We start from the raw sequence: 24,977 nt of genomic DNA on the forward strand, positions 1-24,977 counted from the left end.
TGAGGGCGCGCAGCCAGAGGTGTAAGGGCGGCGGAAAAAACTCCGCCTCAGGGCGCGTCCAGTTCATTCTGTTAAAAATAGAAACACTAACGCCAAACCGTGTATCACAGCTATAGCGAAAGTTTAATTTTTATTTTAAAAAGGAATCCAAAATTCAGAGAAGCGATATCTATAATCACAAAGTAACGTGTGTTTCCTGGTGCATGTGGGCGTAACCTGTGTCGACCAAGTGAAAAATTTTAAGGAGACGGTGTGGGGAGTGGAGCCCGAGGCCTCTGGCACCCCAAGCTCCTTTCCTGCTCCCTCTCAGGCTTGGCCTGTTGTTGCGCTTTTATGTTGTGAAGCTCATGGGGAGGGATCGCTTGTTATGCTGGGAAGCTCGGGGGGAGTCCCGGTTAGAGGTCCATGCCGTCCATGCGGACTTCTCTTGCTCCGTGTAGCACCAGCACAACCTTTACTGTGGGTAAAGCAGACGCGGGGGACCAGTGCATTTTGCTCTTGACTCTTATGACTATCTCTTTAATCAGTGGTTCTCAACCTTCCTAATGCCGCCATCCTTTAGTACAGTTCCTCATGTTGTGGTGACCTTCAACCATAAAATTATTTTCGTTGCTACTTTATCACTGTAATTTTGCTACTGTTATGAATTGTAATGTATTTAAATATCTGATATGCAGGATGTGTTTTTATTGTTACAAATTGAACATAATTAAAGCATAGTGATTAATTACAAAAACAATATGTAATTATATATGTGTTTTCTGATGGTCTTAGGCGACCCCATGGGAAGGGATCATTTGAACCCCAAAGGGGTCGCGACACACAGGTTGAGAACCGCTGCTTTAGATGCTACCCTGTGTTATAATCATTACTAGGGGCCCGGTGCACGAAATTCGTGCACTGGGTGTGTGTGGGGAGGGGAGTGTCCCTCAGCCCAGCCTGTCCCCTCTCACATACTGGGAGCCCTCAGGCGTTGACCCCCATCACCCTCCAATTGCAGGATCGGCCCCTTGCCCAGGCCTGACGCCTCTGACAGAGGCATAGACCCCCATCACCCTCCAATCGCCTGATCGGCCCCTTGCCCAGGCCTGACGCCTCTGGCAGAGGCGTCAGGCCTGGACAGGGGACCCCCATCTCCCCCTGATCACTGGCTCTGGCCCCCACCCAGGCCTGAGGCCTCTGGCCCAGGAATCATGCCTGGGCAGGGGACCCCCATCTCCCTCTGATCGCTGGCTCCACCCCCCGCCCAAGCCTGACGCCTCTGACCCAGGCTTCAGGCCTGGGCAAGGGGACCATCATATCCCCCCAATCCCCGGCTCCGCCCCCCACCCAGGCCTGATGCCTCGGCAAGAGGAGTTGACCCTCATCACCCTCCGATCACCGATCACCGGATCGGCCCCTTGACCAGGCCTGAGGCCTCCGGCAGAGGTGTCAGGCCTGGGCAGGGGACCCCCAGCTCCCCGTGGTTGCAGGCTCTGCCCCTGCCCAGGCCTAACGCCTCTGGCCTAGGTGTCCGGCCCGGGCAGCGGGGACCCGCAGCTGCAGCGGCCCTGCGATCGTGGGCTCCGCTTTAAGCCCAGGCAAGGGACCCCTAGCTCCCGGGACTGCCAGCTTCGACCGTGTCCAGCTCCCATCGCTGGCTCCACCCCTACTTCCTGCTATCACTGGCCAGGGCAGCAAAGGCGCCTGATTCTCCGATCATGGCCGGGGGGCAGGGCAAAGGCGGCCCCAGGGCCGCCTTTGCCCTGCCCCCCAGCTCTTAGCTCCCCCCTGGGTTTCCGATCACTGTCAGTGGCAGGGGGCTTCTTCCTGCTTTCCCTTCCGCCTCCCTGCATTGTGCCTACATATGCAAATTAACCGCCATCTTGTTGTCAGTTAACTGCCAATCTTAGTTGTCAGTTAACTGCCAATCATAGTTGGCAGTTAACTGCCAATCATAGTTGTCAGTTAACTGCCAATCATAGTTGGCAGTTAATTTGCATATAGCCCTGATTAGCCAATGAAAAGGGTATCGTCGTACGCCAATTACCATTTTTCTCTTTTATTAGATAGGATAGGATGGTACTTAATGTTAGGACCTTAGAATGTGCGTGGATTCAGTCCAGGGGTAACAGGGAACAGGTGCAGAGCGTAATAACAAACAAGAAGAATTCAAAAGAGAATTAGGACAGCATAACAACCGAGTCTACATGAATTTAAACTAGGAGCTCAAACCTGCAGATAATGAAACACAGACCATTATTATCTTAGGTTGATCAAAGTTCTTTTTTTTTAAATTGATTTTTAGAGAGAAAGGAAGGGAGAGAGAGAAACATCGATCTGGAAGAAAAACATTGATTCCTTGCCTCCCGTTCATGTCCGACTGGGAATCAAACCCATCAGCGTTTGGTATAAAGGACGGCTGCCTCCTGTACACTCCACACCGGGGATGGAGCCCACAACCCTGGTATGTGCCTTGACGAGGAACCAAACCATGACCTCCTGGTTCATAGGTCAACGCTCAGTCACTGAGCCATCAACCACTGAGCCAAGCCGCTGGGTCTTTTTTTTTTTTTTTTTTAATCCCCCCCTCCTTTCCACAATAGCAAAGGAAATGGAAATAAGGACATGTTCCTTCCAAGGAAAAGAGAAAAGAGAAACGTTTAGTAAGAATTAATAGTAAGTAAGGCATTGTCTAGGCCAGATTCAGTCCTTCTGGTAATATGTTTCCTTCAGAAGTCACCTGTGTTAATTTTTGACAGCTGCAGTTTCTGGTCATCAGACTGAGGGACGTTCCCGTCAGGGTCTGGTGCCTTCTGTAGGTGTGACTCCTGTACCCACTCTACTGCCTGGAGTTTAGCAGCACACAGCTTAGTCAACAGTACTTGGTAAGGGCCCTTTCAGCAAGGCTGGAGGAAATCTTTTATGAGATGCCTTTTTCAGTAAAAAAAACAAACAAAAAATCTCCAGGTTGTAGAGTGTGGATTTTGAGTTGATCATTCCCTTGGAGGGACTGTGAAAAGATTGTCCTCCAAGGAAATGATTATTTTCAATAGAAGCAATTAAGCCTTTACAATATTGAAATATGTTTCCTTTATATTGGAATAGGTTTCCTTTATATTGAAATATATTTCCTTTACCAACTGTGGATCCAAAGAAGCAGCAGCCAAACGCATGGGACGTCCTGTAATTATCTCAAAAGGAGAAAGCTTATGAGTCCCAAAAGGGGTGGACCCGAGATTTAAAATGACTAGCGGCAATGCTTTCGGCTAAGGCAGGGGTGGCAACCTTTCTGTGAGTGCGTGCCAAAACCAGCAAAATCTCTGACTCAAAATTCTTCTGTATGCCAACACTAATTTTTTGAGAAAATGTTATGCCTACTTGATATCTCTTAAGGTGTACGTATGTGAAGAACCTTGAGGAAATAATACAATTCATTCGAGCGACAAAAACACAGTATATGATGATGAAAAATACATTTATTTCTTAATGTATACATGTACACTGATAGTTTGACAGAAAACTTTATGACTCTGTTTGATATTATCAGTGGGACTTTTGCTGCTGCATCACTGATGACAGAGATTTTACATCAGGTTTATATTTCGTAACCTTCAGAGATATGCACGAGCAACTACTTTCACCCGTGAGGCTACTCCTATTATGAGACTTAACAAAATTCATCACTGAGAACAAAGATTCACAAGCATACGTGGATGAAAACATGGAGAGTAATGCTGTTGCAAAGTTTTTTAAACAAAAAATTTTCTGGAATGGCATTCCAAGTCATCAGTAGTTCGTTTTTGACACTTTTCTCTGGTATTCCTGTCTCTAATCGCTTTTTTTCACTGTTTTCCAAGTCAGCTCTAAGGTCAATAAATTTTTGCTTCCAAATTGAGCTACTCTGAAATTCGATCAAGTGCATTTCAAAGTCAGCCATGTCTGTCCATAAAAACATTTATAAGTTTAGTTCCTCCAGTTTCATGCTGTCTGGAAACCTCATGAATTTTGCTGTCTCTTCCAATTCTCTGAATTTCACAAATCTTGAGAAGAACCGCTCAATAGTTGACTCGATGATGTTTAAAAACAGCTTTTGAAGGCTTTGACAGTCTGTTCTGTCATCTTTTGGGAGGTCTTTGGATGTGGCTCTTGAGGTTTGGGAAATATCTAAATCTCTCACCATTCACATCCCTCTTAAAGACCCAGTTTCTTTTCAGAAGCCTTTATATAACCAAACATAACATCAAGTGTCTTGCCACTTCCTTGTAATTTAACATTTAAGTCATTCAAATGTTCACAAAAATTGTAAATGGAAGATTATAAGAGAGGGTTTCGCGGGCCAGCAGAAGTTACTGGTGTGCAATGTTTGGCACGCGTGCTAGGGGTTGCCCACCCCTGGGCTAAGATATTTGAAGAGTTTCTGCAAGTTCTGCCAATTGAATCTTTTTTTTAAAAAAAAATAAAGAAAAAAAAAATTTTTTTTTTAATGGGGATTGAACCTACAACCTGGGCATGTGCCCTGATCTCGAATTGAACCCGCGATCTCTTAGTGTATGGGACCGCACTCAACCAACTGAGCCACACCTTCAGGGATGACAATTGAATCTTAATAATGTCATTAGTACGTTCAACTAAACCTGAGAATTGAGGATGGTGATCACAGTGAAAATGTTGTGGAACCAGCCAAAGAGCACAGACTTGTTGTAGCACTTGACCAATGAAATGGGTTTTTTGATCACTGAAGTTCAAGAGGAGTCCCCCAAGCAGGAACCCTCTTCTCTAACAGGACTTGAGCCACTGCAAGGGCATTTGCTTGTCTGCAAGGGAAAGCTTCAGTCCAGTGAGAAAACATATGTATCATGACTAAAACTCATTTATATTCATAAGATGGGGAAGCTGTATGAAATCTATTTGCCAAACCACAAAAGGTCCATAAGGCAATTTTAATAGGCTTCCCTGGGCTGTGTTTGACACTTAAGGTGGGCACTTTTTGCGGCCTTGTTAATATCTCCGCACCAATATTTATTCATGGAGCTATCATTTTGTCAGTGGACCAGTGGTTTAATGCATGGAGAGTGGTCAGGAGCAGACATTTTAGAGTTCTTGGTAGGACTGGGTTGTTATTTGGCTCGAACCAGAGCTTTCTCTTCCTATTAAACCAGCAATTGTTGGATTTCCAATCTTGTTTTACTTTTTTTGAAGCCAGTTGTTGGGATTCTCTGGCCAGTTTTTCTAAGTTTTCAACCGGGGAATCATCTCTTTGGACCATGACAGAGGTTGGACTGCTGCTGACACCTTTAAGGGCAGCATTCTTAGCAGAAATGTCAGCAGGGTGGTTTCATTTAGCTTCCAGAACATCAAGTCTAGAATACTGTAGAATCTTAATAATACGGTTTCCTTGAGCCACTGGGGCCATACTATAGTCACTGCTGACTATACAGTATCCTCGGGGACTATGGTGACCCCCATGTTTTTGAGTGAGTAACCCAAGGGTATCCCCATCCTTCTCGTGCACAAAAATGGTAAGGGGCCCTGGCTGGGTAGCTTAGTTGGTTGGAGCATGGCCCCATGCACCCAAAAAGGTTATGGGTTCGATTCCTGGTCAGGGCCCATACTTGGGTTTTAGGTTTGATTCCCCCAATCGGTGCACATACAGGAGGCCACTAATTGATGTTTCCCTCTCACATGCTCTCTCTCTCTCTCTCTCTCTCTCTCTCTCTCTCTCTCTCTCTCTCTCCTTTTCCTCTCCCTAAAAACCAGTCAAAATATATCCTGGGATGAGGATTTAAAAAAAATAATGAAAAAGGGAATCTGATAGTTAGGATGCCCAAGGGCAGGGGGGATTATTAAACTCTCCTTTAAGCCTTTAAAGGCTATGTCACCCTGTTTCTCCCATAAAATTGGATCAGGATTGTCGTTCTTTGGTAAGACATTTAGAGGTTTTGTCATAAGAGAGAGATTTGGGATCTGATTTCAGCAATAGCTTACTAGCCCAAGAAAACCTTGCAATTGACACTTAATTTTGGGCCTTGGGAAACTTGGTGTATGTAGTGCATTTGACAGCTGCAGTTTCAGGTCATCAGACTGAGGGACGTTCCCGTCAGGGTCTGGTGCCTTCTGTAGGAGTGAACGTAATAAATGGTGGTCAGTGTTTTTCTTCCAGATTGATGTTTCTAGAGATTGATGTTCCCTTCCTTTCTCTCTGAAAATCAATTTTTTTAAAAAAGAACTCTGATCAATCCAAGATAATAATGGTCTTTGTTTCATTATCTGCAGGTTTGAGCTCCTAGTTTAAATTCATGTAGACTTGGTTGTTATGTTGTCCTAATTCTCTTTTGAATTCTTCTTGTTATTATGTTCTGCACCTGTTAAAGGTGGGCCATGCCCCACTTTAGAGATGTTTAGATGGGGCATGGCCAAAAAAAAAAAAAGGTTGGGAACCACTGGTTTACAGCAAAGAAAGTAAGGGTTTATTTTCAGGAAATGGCCCTCACCTGGAGACACAGATGAGCTAATGTTCAAGGACCTGGCTCTCCAGTGGCTTCCAGGAGAGCCAGATGTCTCAAATATTGAACCTGAATTGGGATGAATTGTAATTTTTTCTTAGAGACCTTATGTTCCTTTAGGCCAAAAGTTCTAACAGATGGATGCTATCTTCCTGTGAGGAGACCTGAGAAGAGGAGCAAAGAAGTAAATCATTCACAAATTGCAATAAGATGAAACCTTTAGGGAAAATGATATAATTTAAATCAGTCTTCAGAATTTATGACAATAAGAAGGGCTATCAGGAAAACCCCGAGGCAAGACTGTCCAGGTGGAATGTTTTCCTTCCCAAGTGAAGGCGGGAAGGTATCGGCCACCTTCATCAGCTGGCATAGTAAAGAATGCAGTACGCACATCAATTGTGAAGAATTTGGTTCCAGTTGGGATAGACGCTAGCGGCAGATGAGGGTCAAGAACAACAGGGTGTCAAGGGATAACAATGTGGTTTATTGCTCAGAGGTCCTGGACAAATGTCGACCCTCATCCCTTTGGCTTTCTCACAGGTCAGATAGGAGTGTTACAAGGACTAGCGCACAGAATAATCACGCTACCAAACGGGGAGCAGGCCTCCGGCGCTGGTAGTGTGTGGGTTCTTAGTGCAGGGAAGATTTCACAGACTGAGTCCAGCTGATCTGGGGAGTACATTGGTTGCAGCTGGGGACAGTGAAACGCAGGAAGGGCTGAGGATAGAAGAAGCAACAGGAGAGGCTAGGTGGGGCCGCTTTGTCTTTTTAGAAACCTTATAGGGAAAAAGTGGGCCACACTAGGCCGTATGAACTCACCCGGAAGTAAAAAATCACAGTGACAGAGGGAGTCAGCGTGGGGCTTACTGTAAGCTGTCAGAGGTTTGTGGGAGGCACATCTCACACAAGAGCGCGAACCACCCAATCATCACGCTTACGAACTACGAAAGGATCAACAATGAGCGCCTCTTACGGGACAGAAACAAAGGAATAGGTTCGGAGATATGAGCCTGTTGCGTTTATTTGAAACCTCCACTGTTTGAACTGTTCTAGTGCTTCAAGGCAGGGCGTTTTATGACAGTGGGTTGAGCAACAAGTGCAGCACCAGTGCCAATTTGCCGAGAAATCTCTCTAAGCCGATTAAGAGGAAGGATTGGGAAAGTCCCTGTAGTACCTCAGAGCCCCATCGCCGGGGGGATCTTGAAAAGGCTGGTTATGTTACCGCATTAAAGGGGTCTATTTGCCTGCACGCATCAAAGCCCAACGAGACACGAACAAGAGTTTCCAGCAGTGGTTCCCAGCGTGGGGCACATGCCTCACAGGAGGGCAATTTGATTTTTAAGGGGGGCAATTCGAGAATGAGTTATTAACTGATTTTTTTTACATTTCTTATGGTTCTATAGGGGCCTCATATACAGTATATAAATATATATTGTGACATATTTATGCATTTCAGTTTCCTAGTATATGTTTTGAAACTTTCTTTGCTATTTTTTCATATCCCTTCATATTATTATTATTTTTAAACAATTTCTTAGTGATTTCTTCCTCAGTACTTCAACTGTCCTTTCGTTGTGTTATTTTTCTCTTTCATGGATGCCATGTTCTTTGGAAGCTTGTTTAGACCAAGTTAATGGCCTTTTAGACTTCCTCCATGTGAATAGGAGTTTACTTTTTGGATAATAAGAATTATATGTCAAAGGGGGGCATCGGGATTTTAGAGATGCTTAGGTGGGGCATGGCCAAAAAAAAGGTTGGGAACCACTGGTTTACAGCAAAGAAGTAAGGGTTTATTTTCAGGAAGTGGCCCTCACCTGGAGACACAGATGAGCTAATGTTCAAGGACCTGGCTCTCCAGTGGCTTCCAGGGGATGGTTGTATAGGGGGAAATCATTAGTCATAGTGACTAAAGGAGTTGGGGGTCCTGGTGTCTACTAATTGATTGGTACAGGGGAGGCAGTCGTTGATCAGTGCATCTGGTCCTGATGTCAGCCATGACGTGGCTTCATCTGGTTTTGCTGCTTTTCTGGGCCTGGAGGTGAAACACAACTGAGGCCTAGATCTTATCTCTAGTTTGAAGGAAACTCTGTCTCTGGGGTGCACAGACCTGAGGCTTTGTTCCTAAGATTATTTCATGCTGATCAGAACCTCATTGTCCTGAGAACTTAATGATTTAGGGAGTAGACATGCAAGGGAGAAGGAGGCAGGTGATTTAGGATGCTGGTGAGTCAAAAAGAAGAAGAAGAGGGGGAGAAAGAGAGAAACATTGATTTGAGAGAGAGAGAGAGAGAGCTATTGACTGGTTGCCTCCTGCATGCATTGTGACCAGGGCATGGGATTAAGCCTGTAACTGAGGTATGTGCCCTTGACCAAGAATTGAACCCATGATCCTTCGGTCCCTGAGCTGATGCTATAAACACTTAGCAAACTGGCCAGGGCAAACCAACACTTTTAAAGATAATTGTTTCCCCAAGGGAATGTGGACTATATGTGTGAGCTCAGACAGACATGGCCTGAGCAGCATTTAGCATGTGTGATTCAGTTGCATCACCCTGAAATAGGAAAGTGGTAAGATTGCATTAGATTGCATCAGCCTGACAGAGGAAAGTGTGGCTCTGAGGATCACAGTAACACTGGCAGATGATTAGATGGGCTTGGTGGTAAGAGGAAGGAAAGGCATTTAATGTGGAGTCTAGGTTTCCTAACCTGAGAGCTGGCAGTCATTAAACAAAATCAAAGAGTAAGTGGGGAGAAGAGAGCTTACCATTTAGGAAATAAACAAGACTCCATCCTCCCTAACCAAAGGCACTTAGGAGCAGACAGTTTACATCTGTCCAAACAGGAAGCCAGTAGCTTAAATTACCCTGGTCAGGGAGTTAGATAACAGAGACCCAGTTGGTGCTATTAGTGCCAGGCAAACCCAAGAATGGACAAAGTCGCCTTAGATGGTTTCGCTCAGTGGATATAGTGTTGGCCTAGAGACTGAAGAGTCCTGGGTTCAATTCCAGTCAAAGGTACATGCCCAGGTTGTGGGCTCAATATCCAGTAGGGGGCGTATAGGAGGCAGCCAAGCGATGATTCTCTCTCATCATTGATGTTTCTCTCTCTCTCTCCTTCTCCCTTCCTCTCTGAAATCAATAAAATATATATTAAAAAAAAAAAAAAGAATGAACAAAGTCAGGGGAATAAATAATAAAGAAAAACAATTAGAGCCAGAAAAATCCAAGATAGAGGTGAAGCTGACCAGAAAATGATCCCAAACCCCACTATAAGCTCATTTTGACTTATCAACATACTAGAGGCCTGGTGCATGAATTTGTGCACCAGTGGGCTCCTTTGGCCTGGCCTGCGGCGATCTGGCTGAAACTGGGTCTCTGGCATCACCTGAGGGGTCCCGGATTGTGAGAGGGCTCAGGCCAGGCCAAGGGACCCTACTAGTGCATGATCAGAGCCAGGGAGGGACACAGGAGGTTGGCCAGCCGGGGAGGGGCCATGGATGGCTCCAGGGTGTGTCTGGCCCGTCTAGCTCAGTCCCGATCTGCCAGACCCCAGCAGCAAGCTAACCTACTGGTCAGAGCGTCTGCCCCCTGGTGGTCAGTGCACATCATAGCAGCTGATCAACTGGTAGACTGTCTGCCCTCTGGTGGTCAGTGCATGTCATAGCAATCAGTTGAGTGGCCTTAGCATATTATTAGCATATTATGCTTTGATTGGTTGAACGGACAACTGGACACTTAGCATTTTAGGCTTTTATTATATAGGATTAAAAGACATACCGGAAAAGCTGATGAATATTCTGATTGAGACCTCCCCTAAAATTCCCACCTGTAGAAAACAGATAAAAATCCTTAGGACAAAGGCCCCAGTGTGTGCTCTCCTGTGAGCAGCCCCGCACCCCCCTTTCCTTGAGCACCTGCTTTTACTTTCTCATAAGCTCTGAGGGCCCTCCTCTTGTCTGACGTTTCTAAAGAGACAAAGCAGCTCCACCTAGGTTCAGTCCTATTCCTGTGCTTTTGCTTCCTCTGTCCTAACCATTTCCTTTGTCTTACTGTCCCAAGCTTTAATAAACATACTCTCAAATTCACCCCGACTCATGTCTTGAATTCTTTCCTGCACAAAGTCAAGAACCCACACATTCCAAGATGTGTGGTCCCTGCCTGATCCCTTTCCAGTGACAAGTAGACCTGGACTATACAAAATGCCAAATGAAGATTTCAAGATGAAGACCATAGAAACATGGATCTTAAGAGAGAAGAAAGATCATTGGAAATATAAAAAAAAGTGGCCAGTGTAAAGGATTGTTATTTCCCCTTAGTTTTATGAAATTGTACACTATAAAAAATTATACATCATTTGGGAGGTTTATAAACTATATCCATGTTAATCCTAGGACATATTAATCCAATAGCAACAAGAATGGTGGGATGGTGTTGAATGTACTTATGTTGTAAGTCTCCAAAATTTTTCAAGTTTTTTTTTTTAGATTTTTAAATTGATTTTTACTTTCATCCATGTGAAAGTAAAACATCAATCAGCTGTCTCTCCTGTACATCCCATACTGGGGATCAAGCCTGCAGCCGGGCATCTGTCCTGACTGGGAATCAAACCAGCAACCTTTCAGTGCATAGGCTGATGCCCAATCAAATGAGCCACACCAGCTAGGGCTTGAAGATTTTTAAAAAATAATTATTTTTATTTTTAACTGATTTGAGAGTGAGAGCGAGAGAGAGATTTGCTGCCCCGTCATTCATGTATTTGTTAGTTGATTCTTGTATGTGCTTCTCTTGTATGTGATTCTCATCATTGATGTTTCTATCTCTCCCTCCCCCTTCCTCTCTGAAACCAATAAAATATGTTAAAGAAAAACACACACTTCTTCAGCTGTCTTAATAGGACAAAGAATATTGCCAGAGATAGACTTTTTGTAGTGTTTAAGGATTAATTTATTAAGAAGTCAGAATAATTATCAATGTGTATATACCTAATAATAGAACTTCAAAATAAATGAAGCAAAAATCTACAGGATTTAATGGAAATTATAACAAACCTTCCTCAATAGTTGATAAAAACTATTAGATGAATACAACAACTCAGTAAAGGTATAATCTGAACACTATCAACCACTTTGACTTAATTGTCATTCACAGAAAGGCTCAACATTTACTGAAGCTCAATCCATACTGGAAAAAATGATCAACTCTTGGGAAGGTGTTGCAGATTAGGATTACCTAGGAAAAGGCCCGAGGGGGTGTTCCGTGGGCCTGCTATGTTCTGTGATCTAGACAGAGGATTTGGGTTACACACATGTATGAATTAATAAATTCATTGAACTGTACACTTAAGAAATACGCATTTCATTGTGGGTGTTCACTGTACACGTCTGTAAATTTTACTGCGTGTGTAAACATTTTCATAATAAAATGACAAGGGAAAGAATTGATGAGAGACAGAGCCAGTAAACACAGGAGGGGCATAGCACTGAGAGCAGAGAAAGGAGCCTGCACCAGGGAAGGCGGGGCCTGGGAAAGGAATGGCCGAGGGACACAGGTAAGCTTACCTGTCATCAAACACGTGACAGGCTTTTCTGCGAAGAGGGCTGCATTCTATCTTGTTGAGATACAGTCGGTAGAGCTGAGCTCAACAATCCACAATAGCTTTTATTCTGACTTTCTTGACTTAATATTCTAAAATACTTAAAATTACAGAAAAGTTGCAAAAACTATACAAAAATCTTCCGGAACCATCTGAAAACCAGTTGCTAACTGTATGCTCTCTGCAAACAAGAACATGCTCCCCCATAACACAATCTTCAAATCAGAACATTAACATCAATAATGTACTACTCATTTGCAAATTCTATTCAAATTCCTTCAATTCTTGTGTCATTTATAGCTCAGAAATTGTGATGCAAATCGCGACATGGTCACTTTTCTAGGACTTTGGTATTTAGTGGGACTTTGACAGGTTCCTTTAAGGACAGCTTGTGAGGCACATTTACTTTTTTGAAAATTGTGGTAAAATATATAACACCTAACATGCACCATCTTAACTATTTTTATTGCATAATTAACTAGTGTTAACTACATTCACATTGCTGTGAAACCAATCTCGAGAACTACTTTCATTTTACAAAACTGAAACTCTATATCCATTAAACAACTTTCAGTTCCATCCTCTCAGCCCAGCATTCTTTTGTTTATATACCCTGAAGTGGAATTGCTGGGTCATATGGTAATCTTATTTTTTTAAAATCTTTAAATTCTTTATTAGTTAAGGAATTACAAATGTGTCCTCATCCCCGTCATTAACCCCCATCCTTCCACCGCCCCTCATGCTCTCATCCCCCTGTTGTCCATGTCCATTGGTTTGGCTTATATGCATGCATACAAGTCCTTTGGTTGATCTCTTCCCCTTACCCCCACCCTCCCCTACTTTCCCTCTGGGGATTAATAGTCTGATTGCTGTTTCTCTGTCTTTGGATCTGTCCCTGTTCATCAGTCTATGTTGTTCTCTATATTCCACAAATGAGTGAGATCATGTGGTATTTATCTTTCTCTGACTGGCTTATTTCACTTAGCATAATGCTCTCCAGTTCCATCCATGCTGTTGCAAATGGTAAGAGTTCCTTCCTTTTTACAGCAGCATAGTATTCCATCGTGTAGATGTACCACAGTTTTCTAATCCATTCATCTACTGATGGGCACTTAGGCTGTTTCCAGATCTTAGCTATGGTGAATTGTGCTGCTATGAACATAGGGGTGCATATATCCTTTCTGATTGGTGTTTCTGTTTTCTTGGGATATAGTCCTAGAAGTGGAATCACAGGGTCAAATGGGAGTTCCATTTGTAGTTTTTTGAGGAAACTCCATACTGTCTTCTATAGTGGCTGCACCAGTCTGCATTTCCACCAGCAGTGCACGAGTGTTCCTTTTCTCCACATCCTCTCCAGCACTTGTCGTTTGTTGATTTGTTGATGATAGCCATTCTGACAGGTGTGAGATGGTACCTCATTGTTGTTTTGATTTGCATCTCTCGGATGATTAGTGACTTTGAGCATGTTTTCATATGTCTCTTGGCTTTCTGAATGTCCTCTTTTGAAAGGTGTCTATTTAGGTCCTTTGCCCATTTTTTGATTGGATTGTTTATCTTCCTTTTGTTTAGTTGTATGAGTTCCCTATAAATGTTGGAGATTAAACCCTTATCGGTGATAACATTGGCAAATATGTTCTCCCATGCAGTGGGCTTTCTTCTTGTTTTGTTGATGGTTTCTTTTGCTGTGCAAAAGCTTTTTATTTTGATGTAGTCCCATTTGTTTATTTTCTCTTTAGTATCCAATGCCCTAGGAGCTGTATCGGTGAAGAAATTGCTTCGGCATATGTCTGAGACTTTGCTGCCTTTGGATTCTTCTAGTATTTTTATGGTTTCCTGTCGTACATTTAAGTCCTTTATCCATTTTGAGTTTATTTTTGTGTATGGTGTAAGTTGGTGGTCTAGTTTCATTTTTTTGCATGTATCTGTCCAATTTTCCCAACACCATTTATTGAAGAGACTATCTTGACTCCATTGTATGTTCTTGCCTCCTTTGTCAAATATTAATTGAGCATATTGGTTCGGGTCAATTTCTGGGTTTTCTATTCTATTCCATTGATCTATATGTCTGTTCTTGTGCCAGCACCAGGCAGTTTTGAGAACAGTGGCTTTGCTTCTTGGTGAGCCTGGCTAGAGGTTCATCAATCTTGTTTATCCTTTCAAAGAACCAGCTCTTGGTTTCATTGATTTTCTGTATTGTTTCTTTGGTCTGTATGTCATTTCTGCTCTAATCTTTATTATCTCCTTCCTTCTGCTCACTCTGAGCTTTTCTTGTTGTTCTCTTTCTAATTCTTTGAGATGTAGAGTTAGATGATTTACTATCAGTTTTTCTTGTTTTTTGAGATAGGCCTGTAGAGCTATAAACTTCCCTCTCAGGACTGCTTTCATTGTGTCCCATAGGTTTTGGGATTGTTGTGTTTTCATTGTCATTAGTTTCCAGGATGTTTTTAATTTCTTCTTTGATCTCATTGGTAATATTTGATCAATATTTAATAACATGTTATTCAGTTTCCAAGTGTTCGAGTATTTTGGGTTGTTTTTATTGTAGTTTTTTTCTAATATTATGCCATTGTGGTCTGAGAAGATGCTTGGTATGATTTCAATCTTCTTGAATTTGGGGAGACTTTGTTTGTGACCCAATATATGGTCTATTTTTGAAAATGTCCTATGAGCACTTGAGAAGAACATATATTCCGTGGCTTTGGGGTGAAATGTTCTGAAGATGTCAATTAAGTCCATCTGATTTAGTGAGTCATTTAGGATTGCTGTTTCTTTGACAATTTTTTGTATAGAGGATTTATCCAGTGATGTCAGTGGTGTATGAAAGTTCCCTACTATGATTGTATTGTTGTTGATCTCTCCCTTGATATCATCCAGGAGTTTTTTTTATGTATTTGGGTGCTCCTGCATTGGGTGCATATATGTTTATCAGGGTTATATCCTCTTTTTGTATTGATCCCTTTAGTATTATGACGTGGCCTTCCTTATCTCTTGTTATGGCCTTCACTTTGAGGTCTATTTTGTCTGATATAAGTATTGCTACCCCAGCTTTTTTTTTTTTCATTTCCATTTGCCTGAAAGATATTTTTCCACCTCTTCACTTTCAGTCTGTGTGAGTCCCTTATTCTGAGGTGGGTCTCTTGTAGACAGCAAATATATGGGTCATGTTTTTTATCCATTCAGCCACTCGATGTCTTTTGATTGGAGCATTTAGTCCAATAACTTTACGTTTAAAGTTATTATTGAAAGGTATTTGTTTGTAGTCATTTCTATTTTTTGTGCCTGTTTTCTTTCTGAGCTTTTTATTTCTTCTTTTTACACCAATCCCTTTAGCATTCCTTGCATTGCTGGCTTGGTGGTGATAAACTCCCTTAGCCTTTTTATGTCTGTGAAGCTTCTTATTTCCCCTTCAATTTTGAATGATAGCCTTGCTGGATAGAGTATTCTTGGATTCAGTCCTTTGCTTTGCATCACTTTATAAATTTCCATCCATTCTTTTCTTGCCTGATGTTTTTCTGTTGAGAAATCATTTGATAATCTAATTGGAGATCCCGTGTACGTAACTTTCTGTCTCTCTCTTGCAGCCTTTAAGATTCTCTCTTTGTCCTGAACATTTGCCATGGTAATTATGATGTGTCTTGGTGTGGGTCTTTTCGGGTTCACCTTGTTTGGGACTTGCTGTGCTTGTGTGACTTTTTTCTTCCCCACCTCAGGGAAGTTTTCTGATATTATTTCTTCAAATAGGTTTTCTAACCCTTGTTCCTCCTTCTGTTGTTCTGGCACCCCTATTATTCGTATGTTGTTTCATTTCATGTTGTCCCATAGCTCCCTTAGGCTCGCCTCCTGTCTTTTAATTTTTTTTATCCAATTGCAGTTCAGTTTGGGTGTGTTTTGCTTCCCTGTCTTCTAATTTGCTAATTCGGTCCTCCGCTTCTTCTAGTCTACTGTTGAAACTTTCAATGGTGTTTTTTATTGCAGCTATATCACTCTTCATTTATTCTTGTTTCTTACATAAGTTATTGATTTTTTCATCTGTTTCTTTTTGATTCTTACATAAGTTGTTGATTTTTTCATCTGTTTCTTCTTGATTCTTGCATAAGTTGTTGATTTTTTCCTCCATCCGGTTTATGCATTCTAGGACCCTTAATCTGAATTCTTTTTCTATCATGCTGCATGCCTCTGTTTCACTTAGCTGCTTTTCTGGAGAGGCCTCCTTTTCTTTCCTTTGGGGGTTTCTTTGTCTACCCATGTTTGATCGCACGAACATATCTAGATGTTGAGTCTTTCAGGGGGTTCTCCTTGCGTGGCAGTGGCTCCTCGGGCTGTGGTTGCTCCTCAGGCAGTTGTGGTAGCAGATGCTCCTCAGTTGGCAGCAGCTCCTCTGTTGGGTGCTGTTCACAGCTGTGGTGGCTCCTCTGGCTGGTGGGGGGAGTCTTCACACACAGCTGCTGTTCCTCAGACAGAGGGTGTGCTGATCACGAGGCTGCTGTTCCTTGGAAGCGGTGGGCTACACACGCAGCTGCTACTCCTTGAACTGGGGCGGACTGCTCACGTGGCTGCTGATCCTTGAATGGCGGCTGGCTGCACACTGCTGTTGTTCCTCTGCGGTGGTGGGCTGCTTGTGGGGCTACTGTCCTTTGGATGGGGGTGAGCTGCACGCGTGGCTGCTCCTCCTCAGACGGGGATGTGCCACTCACCCGGCTGCTGCTCCTTGGACAGGTGCAGGCTGTTGTGGCTCTGCTCCGCGGACCGGTGTGTGCTGCGTAGGGCTGCCGCTCCTCGGATGTGGGTGGTCTGCTCGTGTGGCTGCTGCTCCTCAGACCAGGGTGGGCTCCTGCTGTGCCTCGAATGGGACCGGGCCGTTCACAGAACTGCTGCTCCTCAGATGGGGGCGGGCTGCACACACAGCTACTGTTCCTCGATTGGGCAGGCTGCTCGTGCGGCTGCTGCTGCTTGGGCGAGGGCAAGATGCTTGTGCAGCTGCTGCTCCTCGGACTAGTGCAGGGTGCGGGCTGTGTGCAGCTGCTGCTCCTCGGATGGGGGCGGGCTGCACAGTGCTGCCACTCCTCAGACGTAGGAAGACTGCTCGTGCGGCTCCTGCTCCTCGGACAGGTCGGACAGCTCGTGTGGTTGCTGCTCCTCGGACAGGGAAGTGGGCCGCTCACACAGCTGCTGCTCCTTGGACAGGGGCAGGCCACGTGAGGCTGCTGCTCTTAGGCTTGAGGCAGGCTGCTCACGGGGCTGATGCTCCCTGGACAAGAGTGTGCCGCTCATGTGTCTGTGGTTGGTCCTCAGGCGGTGGTGGTAGCAGATGCTCCTCAGTTGGCAGCAGCTCACGTGGTTGAAAAAATAATGTGAAAAGAAGTAGATAATAAAGGAACAAACAAACAAACAAGAAAAGGAGAACAAAGAAAAAAGCAAAAAAAAACGAACAAAGAAAAAAGCAACAAACAAAAAAAGGGATAACAAAGAAAGAAGCAAAAAAAAAGCTAACAAAATAATAAAAAAATAAAAATGAAAAATTGAAATGTCATTCCTTTGACTGGCTTAAGATCCCAGTTTTCTGGAATGTCTGTGATTTTTTGTTGTTGTTCTCATTGTGGTTTTAATTACATTGGAGTCCTTTGTAGCTATTGTTATTGATTTCCAATGTATTATCATCAAGATCAGAGAATATACATGATACTAGAGGCCTGGTGCACAAAATTTGTGCACAGGTAGGGTCCCTAGGACAGGTTGGCGATCAGGGCCATTTGGGGCCTTCCTTCATTCTGTGTCGCCCCCTAGTGGTCAGCGCACGTCATAGTGATCAATTAAACTCCCCAGGGCACAATTTTCATATTAGGCTTTTATATATATAGGTAATTTCACTTCTTTTAAGTTTATTTGAAGTCAAAAAGTACCATGTTCACCAGAAAAGGATGTGTCTTCTGTAGATGCTGCACATCTGTTATGTGAATGTCAATTAAGTCAAGGTGATTGACAGTGTTCAAATCTCTCTTGACTTTACTGTTTTCATCAGATCATTCCATTAGCTGCTGAGAAAAGGGTGTTATACATTCATTTTAACTCTTCCCATTTTTGCTTCATGTGTTTTGAAGCTTTTTTGTTGGGCACATATACATTTATAATTATTATGACTCTCTGAGGAATTAACCCTTTCACACAGCAAAAGGTCCTTCTTTACCTGTGGTAATGCTATTTGTCTTAAACCAACTTCATCTGATATTAAGACAGCACAGCAGTTTTCTTAGGCTTACTATTTGTATGTTATATATCTTTTTTCCATCCCTTTGCATTCAATATATCTGTGTCCTGCTTTCTTAAATGGCATCTCTAATAGACAGTATGTATTTGGGTCTTGTTCTTCATCCATTCTAACTATTTTTATCATTGAAGTGTTTTGAGGATTTACTGATGTAGTTGCAATGGTGCTTACCATTTATGATTAACTTTGCACATGTGGAATAAATATATTTTGTTTTAGTATAAGTTAAAAGAATACTGGAAACTCTTTCAGGCGTGAGTTACTTGCTAGTCCCAAGGGCTAAGGGACAAACATGAAATGAGGATAGAGCTGGAAGAAAGGTCCCAGTTCTTTTTGCTTTAGGTAGTTGGGGTGACGAGAATGTGAGAGGGGTCTGGGGCGGGAGGAGAGTCAGGAAGCCACTGATACCTATCCCTGCTTTGTCCCCACAGATCCAAGTTGCCTCATGCCCAATCACAGAGCCAGACAGAATTCACCAGCAACCAGCTGCCCCACAAGGATTGCATGCCAGCCTCCCAGAGGAGTGTCCGCCAGGTACATTCTAACACTGATCTCAAGCCCTTACCCGCCTTGTCTCCAGGTGTTCCCAGCCCTCTGATTTCCGAAGTTCCTGGTTCTTTATCTACAGGTATTTATTTATTAAATGGCTCCTGAGTGCCTGGCACTGTACTGGTGGAGGGCAGGAGGCCCCTGCCCTCCTGGAGCTGTTCTTCTGAGATGGACTCAGACAGACAGTTGAAGGTGACAGAGACGAGATAGGAACCATGAGGATAATTGAGTGATGGGTGGGACAGAGACTGGGTTGGTGAGGTGTCTGAGGATGTGACCTTGACGCAGAGAGCAACTGTCTTTAGTGCAGAGCGCCACGCACAGTGGTCCGGAGAGGGCCCCCCAGGAGCTGTGGTCCCAGGGGCAGGGGGAGAGCTTGTTTGAGCAAAGCTGGGGGGCAGCTGGGGTGAGTGTAGGGTGAGTTTGGGGTAAAGAAGTCACAAGGGCAGGTGAGAGCAGACCACAAACCCTGGACACTCTGGAGGGAGCATAGATTTCACTTTTTGAGTGAGGTATTCAAGAAAGTAAACTATCCCAATATGTTGTATTGATTAAATGTTGAATTGATACTATGTTGAATGTTAGGTCAAAAAATACATAGTTAAATGAATTGGCCCTCTTTCTCTTTTTTTTACTTTTTTATTAAATTTATCGAGGTGACATTGGTTAATACGATCATAAAGATTTCAGGTGTGGGTTTCTATGTTACAAGATCCATATATTGCACTATGGGCCCATCACCCAAAGTCAAGTCATCTCCTGTCACCATATATTAGGACCCCTTTCACCCCTAACCCCCTTTCCCTCTGGAAACTACTACACTGCTGTTTGTGTTCAGGAGTTTCAATTTTATATTCCACATATGAGTGAAATCATGTCGTTTTTAGCTTTTTCTGACTGACTTATTTCACTTAGCCAAATATTCTCAAGGTCCATCCATGTTGTTGCAAATGGCAGTATTTCATCCTTTCTTACAGCTGAACAGTATTCCATTGTTCAGATGTACCACATCTTCTTTACCAGTCCACTGTCTTGGGACACTGGTTCTTTCTATGTCTTGGCCTTTGTGAATAATGCTACAATGAACATACAGGTGCATATACCTTTGTGAATACATGTTTTTGAGTTTCGGAGTCATATGGTAGCTCTATTTTTAATTTTTTGAGGACTCGCCAGATGGCTTTCCATAATGGTTGTACCAGACTGCGTTCCCACTAGCAGTGAATGAGGGTTCCCTTTACATCACATCCTCTCCAGCACTTGTTATTGCTTGTCTTGTTGCTAATGGACACTCTTCTTTTTTTTAAAAAAAATATTTTATTGATTCTTTACAGAGAGGAAGAGAGAGGGATAGAGAGTTATAAACATCGATGAGAGAAACATCGATCAGCTGCCTCCTGCACACTCCCCACTGGGTATCTGCCCACAACCAAGGTACATACCCTTGACCGGAATCGAACCTGGGACCCCTGAGTCCGCAGGCCGACGCTCTATCCACTGAGCCAAACCGGTTAGGGCGCTAATGGACACTCTTAACAGGTGTGAGGGGGTATCTCATTGCAGTTTTGATCGTATTTCCCTAATTGCCAGTGAGGTTGAACATCTTTTCATATATCTATTGGCTATTTGTATGTATTCTGGGGGAGGTGTATTTCCAGGTCTTCTGCCCACTTTTTGATTGGGTTGTTTGTTTGGTGTTGCATTTTATGAGTTCTTTATATATTTTGGAAATTAAACCTATGTCGGAGCTATTGTTTGCAAATATCGTCTCCCATCTGGATGGTTGCCTCTTTGTTTTGCTGCCAGTTTCTTTTGCTGTGCAGAACTGTTTAGTTTGATACAGTTCCATTCATTTATTTTTGCCTTTACTTCCTTTGCCTTCGAGGTCAAGTTCATAAAGTTTTCTCTATGACCAAAGTCCCTAAGTTTGGTACTTATATTTTCTTCTATGTCACTTATTGTTTCAGGTCTTATATTTAGGTCTTTGATCCATTTTGAATTAATTGTTGCACAGGGGGAGAAACTGTAATCCAGTTTCATTCTTTTGCATGTGGTTTTCCAGTTTTCCCAGCACCATTTACTGAAGAGACTATCTTTACTCTATTGTGTATTTCTGGCTCCTTTGCAAAAATTATCTGTCCATATTCATATGGTTTTATAGCTGGGCTCTCTATTCTGTTCCATTGATCTGTGTGTCTGTTTCTCTGCCAATATCATGCTGTTTTGATTATCATAGCTCTGCAGTATAATTTGAGTCAGGTAGCAAAATATCTCCAGCCTTATTTTTTTTTTCGCCTCAGGATTGCTTTGGCTATTCAGGGCCCCCTTTCTTTTTACTCCTTTTTGAAAAAATATATTTTTTATTGATTTCAGAGAAGAAGGGAGAGGGAGAGAGAGAAACATCAATGATGACTGAAGGGTCCTGGGTTTGATTCCAGTCAAGGGCACATGTCCAGGTTGTGGGCTCGATCCCCAGTAGGGGGCGTGCAGGAGGCAGCCAATCAATGATTCTCTCTCATTATTGATATTTCTATCTCTCTCTTCCTCTGAAATCAATAAAAATATTTTAAAAATACAAAACATCCACATAGAAATTGATCTGTGACCTCCGGGTTTATAGGTTGACCGTCAACCACTGAGCCACGTTGGCCAGACATTTACGTATTTTTTAAAAGAGCGAAATTCTCCAGTGTTGCAGAAAATGGTATCCCAAAGTGATTTCAGTCAAGAAAAAACAGCAGTTGGCACTATGCTGCCTTTTCTCCCATTTCAGGATACACATGGGAGAAAACCATTTCCCTTCTTAAAAAAATAAAACACAACAAAACCCTTTCTCCTCCGGTTCAACTTCCACTGCTTATTCCTAGAAACACCCAGAAAACAATATAAACAAGACCCCGCCCACCTCACCTGGCTCACAGCAAGGGCTGTTCCTTAGGAATTTTCTCCTCTGCTATAATCAGGAAACTGACCCCTAATTTCTGGGAACGGCAAAAAAAAAAAATAAAAATAAAAATAAATAAAAAAAATCCCATTTCCTTCCAGTAGGGGCCTGAGGGCTCTGTAAAGGATCAAAGGACATGGACCTGGCTCATGTGCAAAGGGGGCTTTTCTATATAAAAACACCCAACACCTTATAACCTAATGTTTAACCTACAGGTAAAAGCGAACAGCTGACTTAGATACTAAAACGGTGTGTGTCTCACCATCTTTAACCATAAAGGAAACAGAGGGGAGCAGAGTCCAGAGAATTTGATTTCCTCTCCTTTCCAAAAACTTTGATGCATATTCTAGGTGAGAGCCAAGTCGCAAAGACAGACACGTTCTCGCAGAATACAGTCTCTGCCGGATAACGCTGCCACTCCTGGGCGGCCTGGCGCATGGCCACTTTACTGAAACTCTCTCCCTGGTGTGCATAGTGCTTAACCATCACTCGGACAATTATTTTCTCAATTCGACTTTGTCACTGACAAATTCTTCAATGGCAGCTTCTAGAAATGGTCCAGAGGACCCCCTCCCACCCAGTTCAGGGTCACAGATCCTTCCAGTTGATGGGCTCCTTGCCAGACTTTTGCAGCAGCTCGTCAGTTTCTAGCAATGTCTGCATCCAAAGAACCCTCTGTGCAGACAAAGGGGAGGGATGGGCGGTCTGCAGCACGTGGTGGCGCTTCCTATCCATGGCGCTGGCCTTCCTCTGAGCATAGGAGCCCCAGAGCAAGAAGGCGAGGCCACTCGAGTTCTGATTTAGCCAGGACACAACCACGTCAGTGAATTGCTCCCAGCCCTTCTCCTTACGAGAATTGGCCTGATGCACCCGACCGCGAGGACAGCGTTGAGTAGGTTGAGTAGAACACCTTGCTTCGCCCACCCAGATACATCTCCATGGCCAGGATGCACAAAACCATCTGTGTCTGTAGACAGCTCTCTGTACATGTCTTCCACACTGGGCGGAAGTGGAACAGCCCATGAGCTTGCTTGGGTCCATGGTATGGATCCTGTCCCAGGATGACAACCTTCACGTCTCTTGTGTTGCACATTTGGGTCCACGTGAAGACTTGGTGTGGGGGCGGATACACAGTGTAATGTCTTCCTTCTTCTGCGACAAATCCCATTAGCTTTATAAAGGGTGTCCCAGAATTCACGCAAGATTTGAATTTTGCGTGAGCATTAACAACAACAAAAAATAAAAGCCTAATTTTACTTGGTTTATTGAATCAGATGCTAATATCTGTTGCCCTTTGATTTCAATCCCTTCAATTTGATAACCATTACCAAGTACCAGTTATGGCCCAGTGTCGTAAGTGTTTCCCTCCACGTCCTGCGTGGTTCAGGGTTCGGGTCTGGAAGAGGAGCCGCACAACAAATGAAAAAGAAAAGACAGGAGATAATTTGGGAATATTGGGGGACCAGGCGGCAAGTCCAACTCAAGAGGAAAGACTTCCACTGTGCTCAGGCCTCACCAAGCATTTTATAGTGAGAGGTAAACAAGGTAGTGGTTACCAAAGTTACACTGTTCTTGTGAGTTTCACTTGTTTTTGTTCTTGTGAGTTTCACTTGTTTACACCATGGTTATACTTCCTGCACTTCCTCAGCCCCTTAGCTTCCCAGATAAGATCTAGGGAGTGTTATAAGGTCAAGCCTAATTATGCTAAGAGGACTGTGCCCTCTAAGCTGGGAATTGTTTGTGACTTTGCCAGCAGGTCAGTCCGAGGCTTAACCCTATATCAGTTTCCCACAGCCCAGGAGCAGGGACAATGAAGGCCAATGAAGACCACGGCTTTGCGTATGTGCCAGCAAAGCCGTGGAGGCTATTTACCCGATGTGCTATTCCATACATAACCCTATACTGTATACTTTATGAATCAATAAAAAAATTTACAATTTTTAATTATAACCCTGTGTTTTCTATCAAAATTGCTTCTTGCGTGAATTTTGGGACACCCTTTAAAATACTCACCGGCAGATTGGGAGCCGCGAGTCGAAGCAGGGCCCAGGCCTTCTTCTTCTGGATGCAGACCAACTGCTCGGGGCTCAGCGGCGCTGAGGCGATGGGTGTGCCAGGCTCTTCCTGCCCTGCCGGGGCTTCCTTGGCGGGGCTCACCACTGCATCCCCGCTCTCCTCCGCCTCGCCTGAGCTGGGGGAGGAGAAGGAGTACAGTGTCTTCTGGCTGATCATCCTGAAGCCGCCTGGGGACCCACGGGGCTGGCACAGGCTGTGGCGGTTCCCAATTGGCGCCAAGCCGCGTGCGCATGCTCCCACCGAGGGGGTGGGCTCCACTATGTATTTTTTAACCTAAAATATCCACACTGGGAATCGAGCCCGCAACCCAGGCATGTACCCTCACTGGGAATGCAACCATGACCTCTTGGTTCATAGCTCAACGCTCAAACACTGAGCCATATCGACGAGGCTCTTTTTACCCTTTCAACATGGAAACTATGAATTTGAATTTCATGTGTGGCTTGTAATACATTTCTGTTGGCAGTGAGGGTCTAAGGGAGTGGTCGGCAAACTCATTAGTCAACAGAGCCAAATATCAACAGTACAACAATTGAAATTTCTTTTGAGAGACAAATTTTTTAAACTTAAACTATATAGGTAGGTACATTGTTATTAACTTAATCAGGGTCCTCCTAAGGCTTAGGAAGAGCCACACTCAAGGGGCCAAAGAGCCGCAGTTTGCCGACCACGGGTCTAAGGGATGTGAGTGGATTTTCCTGTTTGGATTCCACTGATGGCCGAAAGAGGCCTCCCTTAGCCATCACTGCCAGCCTCCAGGAGCCCTGTGGTCATTCACTCACCAGATTCTCTCTCTTTTCCCAGGATTCTATCTGTCAGAACAGAGCAGAGAGTATACACCATGCACTGAAAAAGAGGATTCCACCCGTTGTCCCAACCGCCACTCTTCTTGCCACCCCTGCTCTAACTGCCCTGCAGGTAGAGATGTAGACCTCATGCCTACGGTTAGGGCGCCGAGCACTGAGTTGATAATTGTATCGAATGGGGGATCAGAAACCTAATTGCCAGCCCAGAGTGGTCTTCATCATACCCTTTTCATGATATGACTTAGGCCAATAAAATAAAA

The 24,977-nt window shown here is 43.7% G+C and overlaps 1 protein-coding gene and 1 non-coding gene across 9 annotated transcripts in view; one reads left to right on the forward strand and one right to left on the reverse strand.

Annotated features, from left to right (window-relative positions):
- Window positions 1–24,977, forward strand: part of TNFRSF10B (TNF receptor superfamily member 10b) — a 53,361-nt gene that overhangs the window by 18,041 nt on the left and 10,343 nt on the right. For 6 of the 8 annotated variants that reach the window (XM_059695985.1, XM_059695990.1, XM_059695986.1 and 3 more), the window contains exons 2-3: window positions 18,774–18,876; window positions 24,716–24,829. In XM_059695985.1, the coding sequence (XP_059551968.1) occupies window positions 18,774–18,876; window positions 24,716–24,829 (217 nt within the window). Of the gene's footprint in view, window positions 1–18,773; window positions 18,971–24,715; window positions 24,830–24,977 lie in introns of all 8 variants that reach the window. The other 2 variants (XM_059695984.1, XM_059695989.1) reach the window with 2 other exon arrangements.
- Window positions 7,335–7,438, reverse strand: LOC132236366 (small nucleolar RNA U13). Its single transcript, XR_009453294.1, has one exon. It is a non-coding gene; the product is annotated as a small nucleolar RNA U13 (small nucleolar RNA).

Source organism: Myotis daubentonii, chromosome 5 (assembly GCF_963259705.1).
Source record: "Myotis daubentonii chromosome 5, mMyoDau2.1, whole genome shotgun sequence".
Taxonomy (NCBI): domain Eukaryota; kingdom Metazoa; phylum Chordata; class Mammalia; order Chiroptera; family Vespertilionidae; genus Myotis; species Myotis daubentonii.